Source organism: Trachinotus anak, unplaced genomic scaffold (assembly GCF_046630095.1).
Source record: "Trachinotus anak isolate AG129_WGS33_773 ecotype Australia unplaced genomic scaffold, CSIRO_AGI_Tana_v1 ptg000032l, whole genome shotgun sequence".
Taxonomy (NCBI): Eukaryota; Metazoa; Chordata; class Actinopteri; order Carangiformes; family Carangidae; genus Trachinotus; species Trachinotus anak.
In genome coordinates this window covers 29,623,513-29,640,000 of record NW_027273883.1, presented here as the reverse complement: position 1 = coordinate 29,640,000, position 16,488 = coordinate 29,623,513, and the positions used below count along the sequence as shown (strand labels likewise).

Genomic DNA, 16,488 nt, shown 5'->3' with positions numbered 1-16,488 from the left:
GTAATTAAAGTACCAAAAGCAAAAGTACGCAGAATGGTCCATTTTATAATAATGTACAGTATGTTATATTATTGTGAATTTGCTGCTAGAGATCAGTAATGTGATTTGATATGATATGATATGATATGATATGATATGATATGATATGATATCATATCATATCATATCATATCATATCATATCATATCATAGCATATATGTGTGTAGTATGTAGTAAGCACGTGCCTTGTCCAAGTGTATGTTTCAGTGTAAATGTCAGTATAGTCTGAAATTGTAAGTTCACTGTTCACAGTTTAATCTTTTGAATTACAATTTGATGATGTCTTGCTAACGAAGCAACAGCATCACATCAGCTGTCTCTGTCTCAGTATATTAATGATGGCAAGGAAAAATACAAATTGGATTGGGAGACATTTGAACCAAACTCCACAGGGTGTTTTTATGAATACAGTATATAGTGTGGAATAGAATAGTATATAGTATAGAATATAGTATTATGTATATTTATGATCTTATGACAAAACTTAAAATGGTAGATACATGCCAATGTTGATCTGTGATGTTGATGTGATTTATGTAACAACAATGATGCAATCAATAGTGCAGACAAAATTACCCACAGTGTCCCACAGTGTTTGTAGTTTACCAGGCAAGCACACTATACAGTCCACTTTATATAATTCCCTAGATTGTGAGTAGGCAGTAGTGAATAAGTAAATGACTTTGGACACAGCACTGGAGTCACTTCTGGTTGCCAGGCAACCTGATGGTGATGATAAGCCTCTAGCATGTCTCTTTCATCTACCTTCAGCTAGAGCAGTCACCTCTTGGTGCCATGATTACTGTCCATAGACTCTATAAGAGTTTGTTAATGAAGTGACGCTTAAAGGTGAAAAGTGCAAAAGAGAGTTAAATGTTTAAGTAAGCTGACATTACAATTGTATATAGTCACAGTAATAAATAATAAAACAGCAATAATAAAACAATAATAAAACATTTGCTATATATAATAATAACAACATAATAATAATAAACTTTATATATGGTTGCTATTGTAGCTGCTAATCAGTATCAACATACTCATTATTTTGACCAACTCATCCTGAATTCAGAAATGTCACTGTCAGTCTTCAAAACCGGTACTCTAACTCTAGTGTACACACACGCATATATCAACACACAGTTTACAAAAACACAATAGCAGACACAAATACATAGTGGTTCCTACCTCATCTAGTTCAGAGATGTAGACAGGCTTCTCTTCAAAGCCAATAGGCATGGGTTCATTGGGGGGGATCTCCACCTCTTCATACATCTTATTGTTCTCTCTGCGGATTCCCTCAGGGAGCAGCATCTGAATGTCACACACACAAAAAACTAAAGAAAATCCAAATGACCTCTATGCTTCAACATACCTGGATTTTAAAACACACTCTAAAACTTGGAAGGACATACAAAGTCACAATATATACTAATCTTACTTTTTTCCATAAGCTTCATATTCTCTTGAGAATACGAAGCAGATATATCACACTGAAGCTCTCTTCACTACTTGTTTTGAACATGTACATACACTTGAAGTACTGCATGTTCACAGACCAATTAGATAGATAGAACAAAAATAGGACAATAGAATTGTTCAATAAATCCCACAAAAAAATCCAATAATGAAATCAACATTTAGGTCCTGATGATAATAAATTTTGTTATAGTTTGTAATACTGTGCTGTGTGATATGAATGATCATGATTGCAGTACGCTTTGTTGCATGTTCTTCTCCACTTCTCTCCACTATCATTTCATCTCACATCATTGTCCACAGGCAGAAAGTGCCACGCTAAATATATATGAACAAGACATGGTCAAAACCCAGTATTTGACTGGATTGCGAATGGTCAAAATGCAAAATTGAGGACATAATTAAAAATGGTGGTGGAACTGCTGTAAACAACTCACATCATTGCGTTGTATTTGTAATCTGCCTACTGTCAGCCTGTGTCAGCCCTTTATCTGTTTGCTTCTCTCCTCCTCTCTGTGCCCACATATACAGTATTTTAATACAACTGAATATCCAATAAAGCTGTTCTTATTCCAGTTTTGTTTTTTCAAGTCATCTAACAATAGAAATATATGTACTTTCTCATGAAAAATAAAATATTGATATGAAATATTTATAAATATTGGCCATAACATAACCATACAGCATGGAATTATCTAAGAGACACCCTGTTTCTGTGTTGAGAAACATTAATGCCATAATTATTCAACTTTCAAATGTGATTTTACAGTGCCAAAGCCAGTTCCACAATCAGTAGCTACACTTACTGCACTACTGCATTGGCAGAAATTAAACACCTTCTTTTTTCTCTTAACTTTTTGAGGTACTTGATTACAGTGATGACGATAAGTTGGAACAATGAGATCAGTTTTACAACACGTATATAAAATGCAACCAAACTTGAGGAGGATTAGAGCTAATAATGAATGAATTGTGCTTGTGTCTGACCTTTGAGAGAAGTGGACCAATAAAATCAATATTCCAAAAACAACATAAAAGCAAAAACCAATGGGTACTAGGTCTGTTACTTGGATGTGATGCAGAAGCAGACTAAAGACTTCTACACACTGTGGGCTGTACCAGACCAAAGCTGATCCACCGTGACACATGACCACCGACACATGAACGGCTTTGTAAGCCAGATACAGACCAATGACCACACGCTGATGCAATCAATCAGTCAGAACTTAAGGACCAAATTTTCATAATGTCACTGTTGCCTTGACCCACATCTACAAGTCAACCAATCAGAATAAAGCATAAAATGATGCAAGTTGCATGTACCATTTTTGAAAAATATTTTTTCACTGTGGCCAAAGCTTTTTTTTTTAGCTGTACTTTGACATTTTTTTTTTTTTAACCATATTCAATGTAGCCACAAAACTGATACATACAGCATACAGTCTGACACCGACATTTCGTTATACCCATCTGCCGCAGTGTGACATGCAATGAACCTGCAAAATTGATGTTATCACACTGTGTCTGGGGCCTTTAAGTGTGTCAAGGTTGTATGATCCCTGCAGTGGAGATAAATCAACCAACCTTCCTCTGAAAAACTTCAGAAAGGAGAATCCTGCATCACTCCAACTAAAGAGCTTTCTCTTGCTGAACATTTGAATTGTGTTGAACATCCACAGTGAAGACACACTACACAATACATAGAGTCAAACATATCACACACAATAAACACTTCATGCAGCCTCACCCTGGCTCCTCCAACAAACGCAGGCATCTTTGTGGCCTCTGCATAGATGTCGTAGACATTGGGATACTGAATACGTTCATACATTCTTTCTCTGGTCAGCACAGGCTCACGTCGTGCTGTCAGAAGGGCCTGCTCCCTGTACAAGAAAAGACAAGATACACAGTTTATATGAAACAGTCAGAAAGAATAGTTACTGTACTCCTCAAGATAGAGAGCAAGAAAGAAGTGAGAATTAAATTTTCAAAGTAAAGAAAAAAGCAAATTTAAACAAACATCAATGTCATTTCACCATGTTTACAATGGACCAAAAATGAGCACAATGTCTCATCTGCAGCTACATATGAACCCTCATCTCCATCCATATTTTTGCTTTAAAAATAAATAGTGCAGTTGACAGATGATTCAGATGAAGAGGCAAAGATATGAGGCATTATGTTCATTTCTAAAGTGGCTTACCTCTCTACTAATCTTTTCCTGCACACTGTGCTGGATTTGGCCATGCTAAGTTTTTAATTAAACAGATCACTGCTCCTTTTTTTCTTCTTCGGAAATTACATTTTCAGGAAAATCCTCTACAAGAAAAGATGTGGCAAGCTTCTGCATCATTGTGCTTTTTTCCACACTTTTTTTAAAAATCCAAGCCAAGTTGTCATTAAAAATGCAGAAACTTGTCAGTTATGGTGTGGATACATGAGAGCACAGGTGGAGACGGACAGACAGAACAATAGGGAGGGAAAAAAGACCAAGGAAAAGTCCGGAGAAATGATTTACCTGTGGGCTCTCATTTCTCTGGGGTCAAAGGTTATAGCAGCATCTGAGGAGTCGCCATCATCTGTTCCTTTGCCTCTCTTCCTCTCTCTCTTCTCCTCCCTGCGGTACATCTTCATCATCTGTTTTTCCTGCTCTGACTGGATGGTCACCTGGCACCCATAGATGGGCTTGGTCATTTCGACTTTTTGGCTCACATCTGGATGAAACACAAGCCCAAACATCTGGTAAATAAAAGGCAAAATGCTACCACATTATAGGTTTTCTTGGACTAGGCTCATTTTTTCATTTCGTGAAATTGATATGATTGATATCATATCACACCTGTCAGCAAAATGCTGCAATGACAAGAAGATGCAGAAGAAGAAGAAGAAGAAGAAATAATGTGGATAATACGATTATGACGTACAGTTGTGTTCAAAATAATAGCAGTCCCACATCACTAGCAAGATAAATCACTGTTTTTGTTAGAATTTCAACTTCTACACTGCAAGTAAGTTTCTAGAAGGTTCAGTAAAGGTATAGAAAACCAACAGACCCAACAGGCATGACGTGCATGCTGCTGATTCTGTGAAACTGAATCATTTACTGAAAGGGGCGTGTTCAAAAAAATAGCAGTGCCGAGTTCAATTAGTGAGGTCATTGATTATGTGAAAAAAATAGGTGTTAAACAGGTGGCCCTTATTTAAGGATCAAGGCAACTGACACTGCATATGCTGGCTGTGCATTTGTCCTTGAAAAACAGAGTAAAATGGGTCGTTCAAGACACTGTTCAGAAGAAGAGCGTTCTTTGATTAAGAAATTAATAAAAGGGGGGAAAACCTATAAAGAAGTGCAGAAAATGATAGGCTGTTCAGCTAAAATGATATCAAACGCTTTAAAATGGCAGCCAAAACCAGAAAGGGGAGGAAGAAAAAGAAAAACGACTATTCGAATGGATCGGAGAATAACCAAAATGGCAAAGGCTCAGCCAATGATCAGCTCCAGGAGGATCAAAGAAGATCTAAGATTGCCTGTGAGTACTGTAACAATCAGACGACGTCTATGTGAAGCCAAGCTACCAGCAAGAAGCCCCCGCAAAGTCCCATTGTTAAAAAAAAATACATGTGCTAAAGCGGTTACAATTTGCCAAAGAACACATGGACTGGCCTAAAAAGAAATGGCGTAATATTTTGTGGACTGATGAGAGTAAGATTGTTCTTTTTGGGTCTAAGGGCCACAGACAGTTTGTCAGACGTCCTGCAAACAGTGAATTCAAGCCACAGTACACAGTGAAGACGGTGAAGCATGGTGGTGCAAGCATCATGATATGGGGATGTTTCTCGTACTATGGTGATGGTCCTATTTATCGCATACCAGGGATCATGGATCAGTTTGAGTACATCAGAATACTGGAAGAAGTCATGTTGCCATATGCTGAAGAGGAAATGCCCTTGAAATGGGTGTTTCAACAAGACAATGACCCCAAACACACTAGCAAGCGAGCAAAATCATGGTTCCAGACAAACAGAATTCAAGTAATGGAGTGGCCAGCACAATCCCTGGACCTTAATCCCATAGGAAACTTGTGGGCTGACATAAAAAATGCTGTTCATGAGGCAAAACCAAGAAATGCAGAGGAATTGTGGAACATAGTACAATTGTCCTGGACTGCAATACCTGTTGACCGGTGCCAGAAGTTGGTCGACTCCATGTACCACAGATGTGAAGCAGTTATCAGAAACTGTGGTTATGCAACTAAATATTGGTTTATGATTCTCAGGAAAGTTGAATCTTCAAGCATTTCTTAGTTTATATAGTACATTTTTGAGTTTGTAAAGAAAGATGTCAACACTGCTATTTTTTTGAACATTATATTTCTTGACTTTCTGTAAAATATTATCAAATTCAATTACTTTTTCCAATTTTCTTGCTTTGAAATAGAATGTGCAGTGTCCCCAATGCATTTGTGTTCATTAAAATACAATTTATTTGAAGAATTTTGAGGTTTACTCACCTTTTTAAACACACTGCTATTATTATGAACATAACTGTACATGAGAACAACATCATGTTACTGTAATTGACATCAGCGCAATAATGACAAGCTTTATCATGAGTCCAGAGCAATGAAGTGATTTCCTTATGAAGAGAAAAACAGACCAAGAAAAGAGTGACATTCTGGACATTCTGTAGGATTAATACTACATGTGACAATTACCTAGCACTGTGGTTTAACAGGATGTGTATTCATCACAAACTGTTATACGGGACATTGAGCTCAATATAAAGTAGCTTTATATTCCATCTGAAGTGCTTGTCAGATAGCTTTATAAACACCCCCCCCCCCCCCCCCCCCCCATACTTTTCTGACTTAGATCAGGGGAGTGTGTCCAACTTTAACTTTAACTTTCTAAGGATCCGTCATTCACACCCACTTCACGCAGCGATAAGCCAGCTGTGCCGAGGATTGAACTTCTCTCTCCAAATCTCTTTTTTGATTTGTAACAGAACTATTTGTGGCACTCCAAGAAGGGTTGGATCAAGTGAAACTGGACTTTGTTGTAGATATTTGAAGATGTTTCACTTCTCATCCAAAAGGATTCTTCAGCTCTGACCGACTGGTGGGGGACCCAGGTATTTAGTCTCTATGGGGCCGTTATCAAAGCCACTGATGTCACTTGTTTTGTTAGTGCTCCTGGCTGTTGTCACGGCAGTCATTAGAGTCATCTGAGGCCAAGTTTGAATGGTTGTTAAATCTCCTGAGATGAAACAGATGAAAGTAGAGCCATAGTGTGATAGACCTCTGTTGAGTGAAGGCCAAAACACACAGAACAGCTGCCCCTATCATTTTCTATATACAAGCCTTACACAGCCACGACACTTCATGCCACTGTACCGCTGAAAGACACATTTGTAAAAAGAGGCTGTTTTTTTTTTTTTTTACTTTTTTACATGGCAGCTCAACTTCCCTCACCTCAACTATTGCTGTCTCTGTCTTGTGTGTGTACAATAGAGGAGGAGAGACTACCGTTGAGGTCGAGAAATATAAAGAGCTGAACCACAATCACATTATTACAAAGACAATGGCAAAAAAGATATCGTCCGGCGAGCCATAGCTCTGGAGATTGACTCTTCAGGTGAGAAATCAGGTTCAAGTAGTTGTTATCCACACGATTCTACATTAATGTCCCGCTCTGTGTGTAGTCCTGGTCCTGCTGGTGAACTGCAGCGCAACACTTCCTATTGGTGCTGGGGGTGCCACTTATGATACACAGAGCTGTGGTCACAATGTGTTTTTGATTTTATGGTTTCTGTACTTTTAAGGTACATGGCTTTCTTCTGGAATATATACACTTGATTGCTTTTCTTGTGTCTGGGTGTGCTGTCTTTTGGATGGGCCAGTGTCACTGTGTCACTTCTTCTATATAAAGTGTCACTTTATATAGAAGATACTTTTGTGCCGTTTTCATGGACACTGGCAATGGCCAAATGTTAAATGCTTCTTAGGGAACTGGGTGTCGTTTAAACAGCTGCCCAGGAAACATTTAATAGCCAAATGTCCAATTACTCTTGAGCCTTTGCAATTTGGGCACTGTTAAAAGGGCTATATCTCCCACATAGTTCTTTATATATTGGCATAAAAACCCACTCAAATTAAAGCTTTAATGTAGTATCCTCTATTTTCTTTTTTTTCTAATTGAATGAACTGAAGCTCAGAGGTGGAAGAAAACTGTTTACAAACTTTTGTTCAGCAGTTGTCATGAGGGAAAAAAATAATAATAATTTGTACACACACATCTTATCTGACAGAAATAAATCGTGCACAAAATAATCATTTGCACTTTCAAATAGTTAATTATGTTACTAGCCTGATCCACCAGATTTTAGAGTTCAATACTGATATTGATATTTGGGAATTTTTAAATATCTGATAAATAAATTGTCATCTGAATAATAATTTATTTTAACTCAGACACAGGCTATAAGATAAAAGACAATCTTGACCCTAACCCTAACCCTATTTCTTAGAATTGGATTGGATTGGATAGTACTGGACATTGTTTCTAGATTATCCAACCTACTATTTCTGTATAACTAATGTAGCTCTGTACATTGTTTCAGTGCTGGCAAGCTTTGGTTTCCATGAAATAGATGCACCTATCAGTGCATTCTAATGCAGAGCAAAGATAACAGCTGTCAGACCATGACTCAGGTTTTATGGCTCAGGTTTTATGCAGTTTTGTTTTCAGGTTGGATCGAAACTGGAGGAGATAAATCCCCGACATCCTTTAAACATGTCAAATTGTGATTATTGTAACTTCATTTTGTTCATTTGATGTCTGCAAATAAATGCACAAGAACAAATTAAGTAATTTGTGAATATATTAGGGCTGTCAAACGATTAATTTTTTCTTAATCGTGATTAATTTTCTCCCTTTTGCTCCCATAGACATGCCTTGTCATGAAGTATTTTGCTCAGCCATGTAAAATCTTTGTAGGAAGCGTCTGTGGCACCTTGACAGCAAGTAAGGGTCCATCAAAGGGTCAAAATAGTAGCAGCCAAAGATTCTAGAATGCAGTGCTCTAGTACTTTGGTAACAGCACCTGTGACGGTCTTAAATAAAGAATCTCTGGTGGCATGCAATTAACATGATTACAATCCATATATCCGTTATGCTGGGTCCTTAATCTCTTCGCGATTAACGCAGTAACGCTGACAGCCCTAGCATATATATAACAAAATTCAAGAGCATGAATTACTAATCTGTGCGAAGATTCCTTTCTTTTCCCTGAGACACATGCCATGATCCACAATTTAAAGGACTTGAGCACTGATACTAGAATTTGGAATATTTTAAACATTCTCAGACCCTGATGCAGGTAGCTGAGTGAGTATTTATCTTTGGATGAACAACAGAAGCTTGGTCACATTGAGACAGCAATGTTGGGCCAGCCAGTGTCAGGAAAAACTGATTCATATTGCTGCAGCCCACTGGTGTCAGGTGCATGTGGCAATGCAGGGGTTAATGTTCCCTATTGCAGCCTCTCTGTTTGGGGCACAACAGCTCAATAAAAGGCAGAATTGCTCTTGAAAACAGATGAGATCTGATGATTGTACCGCTACTTGGGCTGATTGACTGAATGATTTCTTCTTTATCTCGTCTAGCAGCTCTACCTGCTGCACTCTTACACTCTTCCTGTCACTTTTACCCTCCCTCCCATTACCTCTCCAACTCCCAACCCCTTTAACTCTGTCACCTTCTATACACTAGGTCCTCTGTCTAAACCTTTCCTCATCCTTAACTTTCCCTCTCTTTGGGAGCTATTGTGCCTTGTTATGTATCTCAAACTGTGGTTGCTCCAAATCTCCAGGATTCTCATTTCCACAAGCGTTCATGATGCTATAATCAGTGTGAAGAGCACTGCCAAGATAGATTTTGTTTGTTTACAAGATGATTTCAAGGTGTTGTCACACATTTGAAGCTGTAGTCTTTCAAACCATTATCAGATTCTCAAGAAGAGTCTTTTTAGAGTCAACATATAGTAGATACTGTTTCAATAAGCTGATTAAGCATCTTAAACTATATCACCACAATAACCACAAGATCATATATTATGTAAATATATTATCACTAAATGGAACATTTATTCAAAATTATACTAAGCGCACTCTACCAAATTTATTCTTTTAGATTTTACAAAAAAATTGGTTTACATGCCTGTCTGTGTTTATTTCATCTGACAGCATGGTAATGATAGATGATAGATGTTAAATTTCAACATTTTCACTGATTTAACAGCCTGGTTTTGGGATGTGCCATATAGTGTCATCAGTTGTGTCACCAATATCAACAGACTGTGTCCAGTCCTGTCTATAAGACAAGGAAATTACGCTGAGACTAGAACAATCACACTGACAGGTTATCTAATCTCTGGCTTTAATTGGAGAATCATTTTCCTTATATTATAAATGTTACATTTAATAACTTGTCAACTAGTCCAGTGCTAATGAAATATTTCTGCTAACACTCCATAACCTTCCCTATAGATCTCACACACATTGAAGTAAAGAAAATAAAATTGTTTAAAAAAACACTGAAATCAGATCAGTGATGAACTAGACCGCCTTGTTGTCAAACTTCCTTAGCATTTGAGATGACGCAACACTCCCTGCATCCGCTGACTTCTCGTTCTCTGTATTAGCTGTCACACCACAAGTGTGAGCTGAGCTTTTATTTGAGCAGCAGAGAAAAGCCTCTGTTCTGTTCCTGGCCTGAGGAAATTGTCTAAAACACTTGTCAAGAGCAACACTGCCATCATCTTCTTGTTAAATTCATGACGGAACCATTTGCAAAGGTACATCAAGTCTCGGAAATGATTCCTGTGCAGTTTTCTACACATATTCCTCGACACTGACTGTACTACATTTGAACCGAAAAAGAAATATGCTTAATGACCCATTCAAAGGCATTGGCATACACAAACACAAACACTCAATGGGAGGCTATTTCTATCAGGGTGGAGCTGTCAGCATCCCGCCGTGCTCCACCTCTTGGTTTGTCTTCAAACCAAGAGGGGTGGGTGTGTGGGGGGGTGGGTGGGAGGTAGGGGGCTGTCGGCTTTCTTCTCTACCAGCAGGAGAGCTGCTACTGCTCTCAGGACCAGCTTCCCTGCCATCAGCAACAGAGCTGCTGTTGAAATTGAGCTCTGATAAAAATATGAAGTTGTTATTTGGAAAGTGTGTCTACACATCCAGCGCACACGAGTAATATTAACACCCAATACTTTGTTTTGAAAGTGATTTATTTATCATGTTCTATTTCTTCATCCATATAAAATAATAACCAAGGGACATTTTTCTACATGAAACAGCAATTTTTATTCTATATTATATTATTTTGTAATATACTGGTGTGTCCTGCATTTTCTAGTTTGTAAATAACTTTTTATTTCTAAATAGAACACAGCTTTACGTTTTTTTGGACCAACTGTCCAAAATCCCAGAGTATTCAGTTTACTGTCATAGTAGACTAAGAAAAACAAGAAATATTCGCATTTAAGAAGCTGAAACCAGAAAATGAAAATGGCTTAAACAATGACTCAAAAATCTAAATATTTACAGATTAGTATTATGTCAACTAATCAATTCCACTAATTGGTAGTATTTTCTACATTTCCATTAACTGCAGTTTTACAGGTTTGTAAGAGTTTATATCATACATTGTACAATGACATAGCAGGAAAAGACAGATGCTTCAATGGACGACATGGAGCTTAGAATCAGGGGATCGATGTTGAGGGGCAGCCATATATATTATAATACAAGCTAATGTGATTATACTTAATTTACTTCAAATATTCTCTGAATGATCCAGAAACCTATAAAAACCTTTGGTATGTGCGGACATCATTTTAATTGTCCATTCCATTTACCACTGCCTCTATCAGCCATGGAAATGTGGAGAGGAGCCACTTTGATAAACATGCAAGTGCCAAGCTGCAAACTGCAATTTAAAAGCTAATCAGCAAGAGACAGGCATTCCCACTAAATCCTACTCTTCCTGATGGCATGCAAATAGTGGAAAATTTAATCAGCCTTTTTTAACCCCCCCTGACTTCACCCTCAGTCGTCAAGGCAACACTAATCTCAAAAGCTGTCTGGCAAGTAAAAATTTTTAACACTGATCAAAAGTCCTTCTCAATGAGAATAACATCATCTGAGGTTTGAAGCAGCATATATGTGTGTGACCACAGCTAAAGCTTGTTTTCCTTAGTCTAAAAGATTCTAAAAATGTTTACACTGCTGCATTTTTACATATAGTTAGTTTGGTTTCACAGTGCCTGAAAAAAGATGAGCCATAACTTCACTCTCAGTTAAAGGTACCTTGTGTACAGATTTGTCTGAAATTTATCTAGTCCATCAAACCTGTCAAATCCTGCCTGCAGGTTAGAGGAGTTTGCCATTGAGGGAGATTCAGATCTAATTCCTGTCCCTGCGTATTCAGCAACATATGACAGACTGTACTCTGTGATGTTTCTTTTAATATCCATGAAGCAACAGCAACAGTGGTAGGTGGGTATTGCTCCAGAAATGTTAAGACCTGTTTTACAGTAGGCTTTCCAAGCCAACAGATTCATCAACCCAAGTCCAACTTTTTTGGTGGGGGATGATTCCTAAAACAAGCATGATAGCCTCTCTGTCTGAACAAACTTATGTTAGATTGCATGATAATGGAACAAGAGCAAAACATGTCAGATGTTTCTCTAATGACAAATAACAACAGATTGAAGATTGCTAAGCATTGCAATTTCTAAAAAGTTGAGCCCCTTTTCCACCGGTCAAAAAACCCACTAACACCCTCCAACATCGGGCTTTTGTCGGCGATGGAAAAGGGTTTAATCAACATTCACACCTGGATATTTATCAGCTCCAGTTCCGATCAGCATTGATATAAACACAAAACCTGGGTGAACACGCTAGTTTTCGCTGCTGTTCCCGCTGTAAGGTGACACACACCTGTCACCTGTCCAGGTGCTGTTACACAACAAAACAAGACTAAGTTCTCAAGATGCTGCTCTGCACCGCTAAAATAACTGCAACATCAGACACATAAATTAAAGTTATAATATGTAACTTTTCTAGAATAAAATGTCTAAAAATGACTTAACCGATTCTATATATTTTGTTAAGTTGTGTGCTTACATTAATCCAAATGTTTCAAGCCAATTTCAAAGCTAAAGAAATCTGTGTTTTTAATCATGGCAACGGTCCATTGGCCACCTGTCAATGGTGTCATATCACCTTTGCGCAGGCGTCAGTGTTGTGGCTGCCTGCCGGAGGCTAAAAAATAACATTTTATCCAGGTCTAAGCCTCATTTCTAAGATTCTTTTTTTTTTTTTTTAGATTTTTAGATTTTCGACTGTAACAGTGTTATCTTCTTTTAGAAAAGATTGATTCCAGCCAAGCAGATGTGACTTTTGAAGGTTAGGCAGGTTGGCCACTATTATCTCATTTAAATGTTGTAATCCATCCTGAGCCAGCATTGTGTCTTGACCCCTTGTTTTGGATAAAAGCATCAAAGTGCCAAATGTGTAAATGTAACTCATATGACATATTCTCGGTCATCAGCTTAACCCACTCTCTATATTCAGGTTTAACTTGGCTTTTTTTACCCTAGCAGCTGACATAAAGCCTGTTAGGGCGAGAGCAAATGCCAGACTTGGAGATCTTGGGTAAACATGACAAAAAGTTGAATTGATTCAGCCACTGCTGTATTGTTTTGATTATCTCTCTCCAGAAAGGTAGAGCCCAAGGGCAGACCCACATTACATGGATAAAGGTGTCTTCATGCCTTTTACATTTCTGGCACAAATTATTTTCCTAGTAAACTCATTGTATGAAGAAGGACAGGGGTAAAATAATATCAATTAAGTACTTTGTATGCAAGGTATTTTCAGAGCTTCTCACGCCTGCATTGTAAATTATCTCTGTCTGATAAGCCTGAGGTTTTAATAGTTGCTATATATTTCCTGACAGCTCCACTGTGCACATTAAGGAGGGGAAAATAAGAAGAGGAGTCTGCCTCCTCAGAACAAAGGAAACAGGGGGTCAAGACACAATGTTGGCTCAGGATGGAGGACAAAGTTTGAAATAGAAAAAAACAGGAGGTATTGGAAGGCTGGTACTACAAGGGCTGCTTTAGTATCACTCACTATCAAGCCTCCTGAAAAACAATCTCATACAAAATCAATGAACTCAGCTTTAAGCCACCCGGAGTGCCAGATAACTACAGCAAAAACTAGTGTAAGCCTATTCCATACAAGAGCCCCAGCTTATTTGGGCCTTAGCAACACCATGCACATGTCAGCCTTTTTCCCTATTAGTATGGCACGGTATTTGATTATTTCTCTTATTCACGAGAGGTATTAAAGCCGGGACAGAAATAGAGAACCTGCCCGCAAAAGAGGCCTTAGTCTGGTCTTCATCGTTCCTGGTAGATGGCATGAAGGACGTGAAAGAAATAATGAAGAACTGAGTTGAAGTGAGAGGCCAATCTTTAGGTAATAGCCTTTCAGTGGACTGAGCCATTTCACTGGTATGTAGAAAACAGGGGCACTACACAGCTCAAGCATACTGACAGTCATGGGCAGTGGGGGTGTAACATAAGGCTTGAATCTCTATCTGTTAATTTCACATAAATCTATACCCCAGTTTACACCAGAAAAGGGTAAATGCTACACCATTAGTTCACAGTAATCATCTAGACAGCCTTACTGTCTGTTTAATTTTTACAAACGTGTTAGTTTAGTTTTTACCAAAATATACAAAAGAATACAATATTTAAACTACCAATCAAATAACAAATTTAAAGCTCACATAAAAAGGGGTAAATCTGGAGTCTAAATAAAAGCTGTGTTACTGTTTAGGGATCAGGTGTAAAGTAATAATGGAAATAGAGAAATTATATTTGTATTGGCCATACTGTAGGATTTTTCTTTAAAACTTGGGGTTTTGCATAGAAAGAGGCCTTAATGATATTAAGAATTTTGCCTTCAATTATTTTCTCAACTACTCGAAAGAAACAACAAATTTTGGGACAAGCTCTAAATGTCATATTAACATACTGTCAATTATTTAAGACATACACAAGATACTGCCACCTTGCTAAGGCTTTACACATCTAGCAGGTATAGGCAATATAGCTTTCACTTGGTTTGTGCACTTTTATGACAAAACAGAGAGGAACTGTCTCAACGTTCAGGAAATAGAAAGTTAAAGACATTAAAACTGAAACAGGAGGAAATTGCTGGCAAAATTCTTATGTCACCAATTACACACATTGTGGATTTACACAAAATTAAAATAGCCAACCAGCAGCACCATTATTACAAATCACTGGACAATGTCATATAATATCAGTCTGTCCATATTAAAGTCCATATTAAGTTGGACTCATATTAGATGACGTTCATAGGCACAATAATGACAGTTTGAATCTATAAAAGCCAGAGCAGAGGGGAAAGAGTGTAATCTTCCAGGCTCTTCAGATGTTAAAAATAAGTACTGATTACAACATCAAAAAATTGATGAGATCTACAGAGAGAGAGATGCTTGAGAGCTTTGTTTTGGTTGTGGATATATTAATATGGATTGGCAGAGAGAAAGGAAAAACAACAGATCACTTTTATAAGCCCTAATTTATCATTACTTTCTCCCTTCATCCCACAGAAAAACACTCACATTGATTCAGGAGCAACCATCAGTAGATGACTGGAACAGTTAATTAATACTAGCAGTTACAGTTCTAACAGTAGAAAATTCTGCGTATCCCAAGTCACAGTTGTTTTTGACTCTTCTGTCAGATGTTGGCTGTTGCAGTTTACTCTGAGCAAAAGACAAATACAACAAAGACCTAATTGCAAACTGACCACCAACATGCACAACTTTAGTACACTTCAGTAGGGGAAATAACCAGAGAGCAGTCTGTATTTGTAAGTATACTAACCAATAGTGGATTTGTGACACCAGTACAGATATTAATACTGATATTTGAATCTAAAAATGATACATCGGTCGATATTCATTTTTAACATATAACATGAACAAACATTTTGATAAGAATTCATTAAAGCAAGATTAGTGTGTGTAACTTTGTCTCATAAGCAAAACCATACACTCACCTCACCAAGCAATTTATTAGGAACACCATACTAATAGTGGGTAGGGCCCTCATTTGCTCTAAAAACTGGTCAGCCTTCTGGCAAAGATTCCAAAAGATGTTGGAAACATTCCTCTGAGATTCTGCTCCATGTTGACATGGTTGCATCATATAATTTCTACAGATTTGTCAACTGCCAATCTCCAGTCCTACCACATCCCAATACTGGATTGAGATCTGGAGACTGGGAAGGCCACTGAACTCACTGTCATGTTATGAAAACAGATTGAGATGACTTTTGCTCTGTGACAGGAGCATTATCCTGCTGGAACTAGCCATGAGAGGGTGTTAAATTGAGGCCATAAAGGGATGCACATGGTCCGCATCAATACTCAGATAGACTGTGGCATTCAAACCATGACTGATTGGCATTAAGGGGCACAAGTGTGTCAAGAACACATTCCCCACACTATTACACCACCAGCAGCAGCCTGGCCTGTCAACATAAGGCAGATTGGGTCCATGAATTCATGCTGTTGATGCCAGAGTCTGACCCTACCATCTGCTGCCTCAGCAGAAATAGAGCTATATTTTTCCTGTCTTCCAGTGTCCGGTTTTGGTGGGCCTGTGCCCACTGCAGCCTCAGATTTCTGTTCTTGGGTGACAGGAGTGGAACCAACATGGTCTTTTGTTGTAGCCCATTCACCTCAAGATTGCACATGTTATGCATTCCAAGATGCTTTTCTGCTCACCACAGATGTAAAGAGTGGTTATCTGAGTTACTGTAGCCTTTCTGTCAGGTCCAACCAGT

General features: G+C 38.1%; 1 protein-coding gene across 2 annotated transcripts in view; it reads right to left on the bottom strand.

The window, feature by feature from the left end:
• The window catches only part of ascc3 (activating signal cointegrator 1 complex subunit 3), a 171,066-nt gene that overhangs the window by 132,221 nt on the left and 22,357 nt on the right, over positions 1–16,488 (bottom strand). For both annotated transcript variants that reach the window (XM_071469778.1, XM_071469779.1), the window contains exons 6-8: positions 4,038–4,233; positions 3,267–3,402; positions 1,229–1,354 (exon numbers count right to left, since the gene is read on the bottom strand). In XM_071469778.1, the coding sequence (XP_071325879.1) occupies positions 1,229–1,354; positions 3,267–3,402; positions 4,038–4,233 (458 nt within the window). The remainder of the gene's footprint in view (positions 1–1,228; positions 1,355–3,266; positions 3,403–4,037; positions 4,234–16,488) is intronic.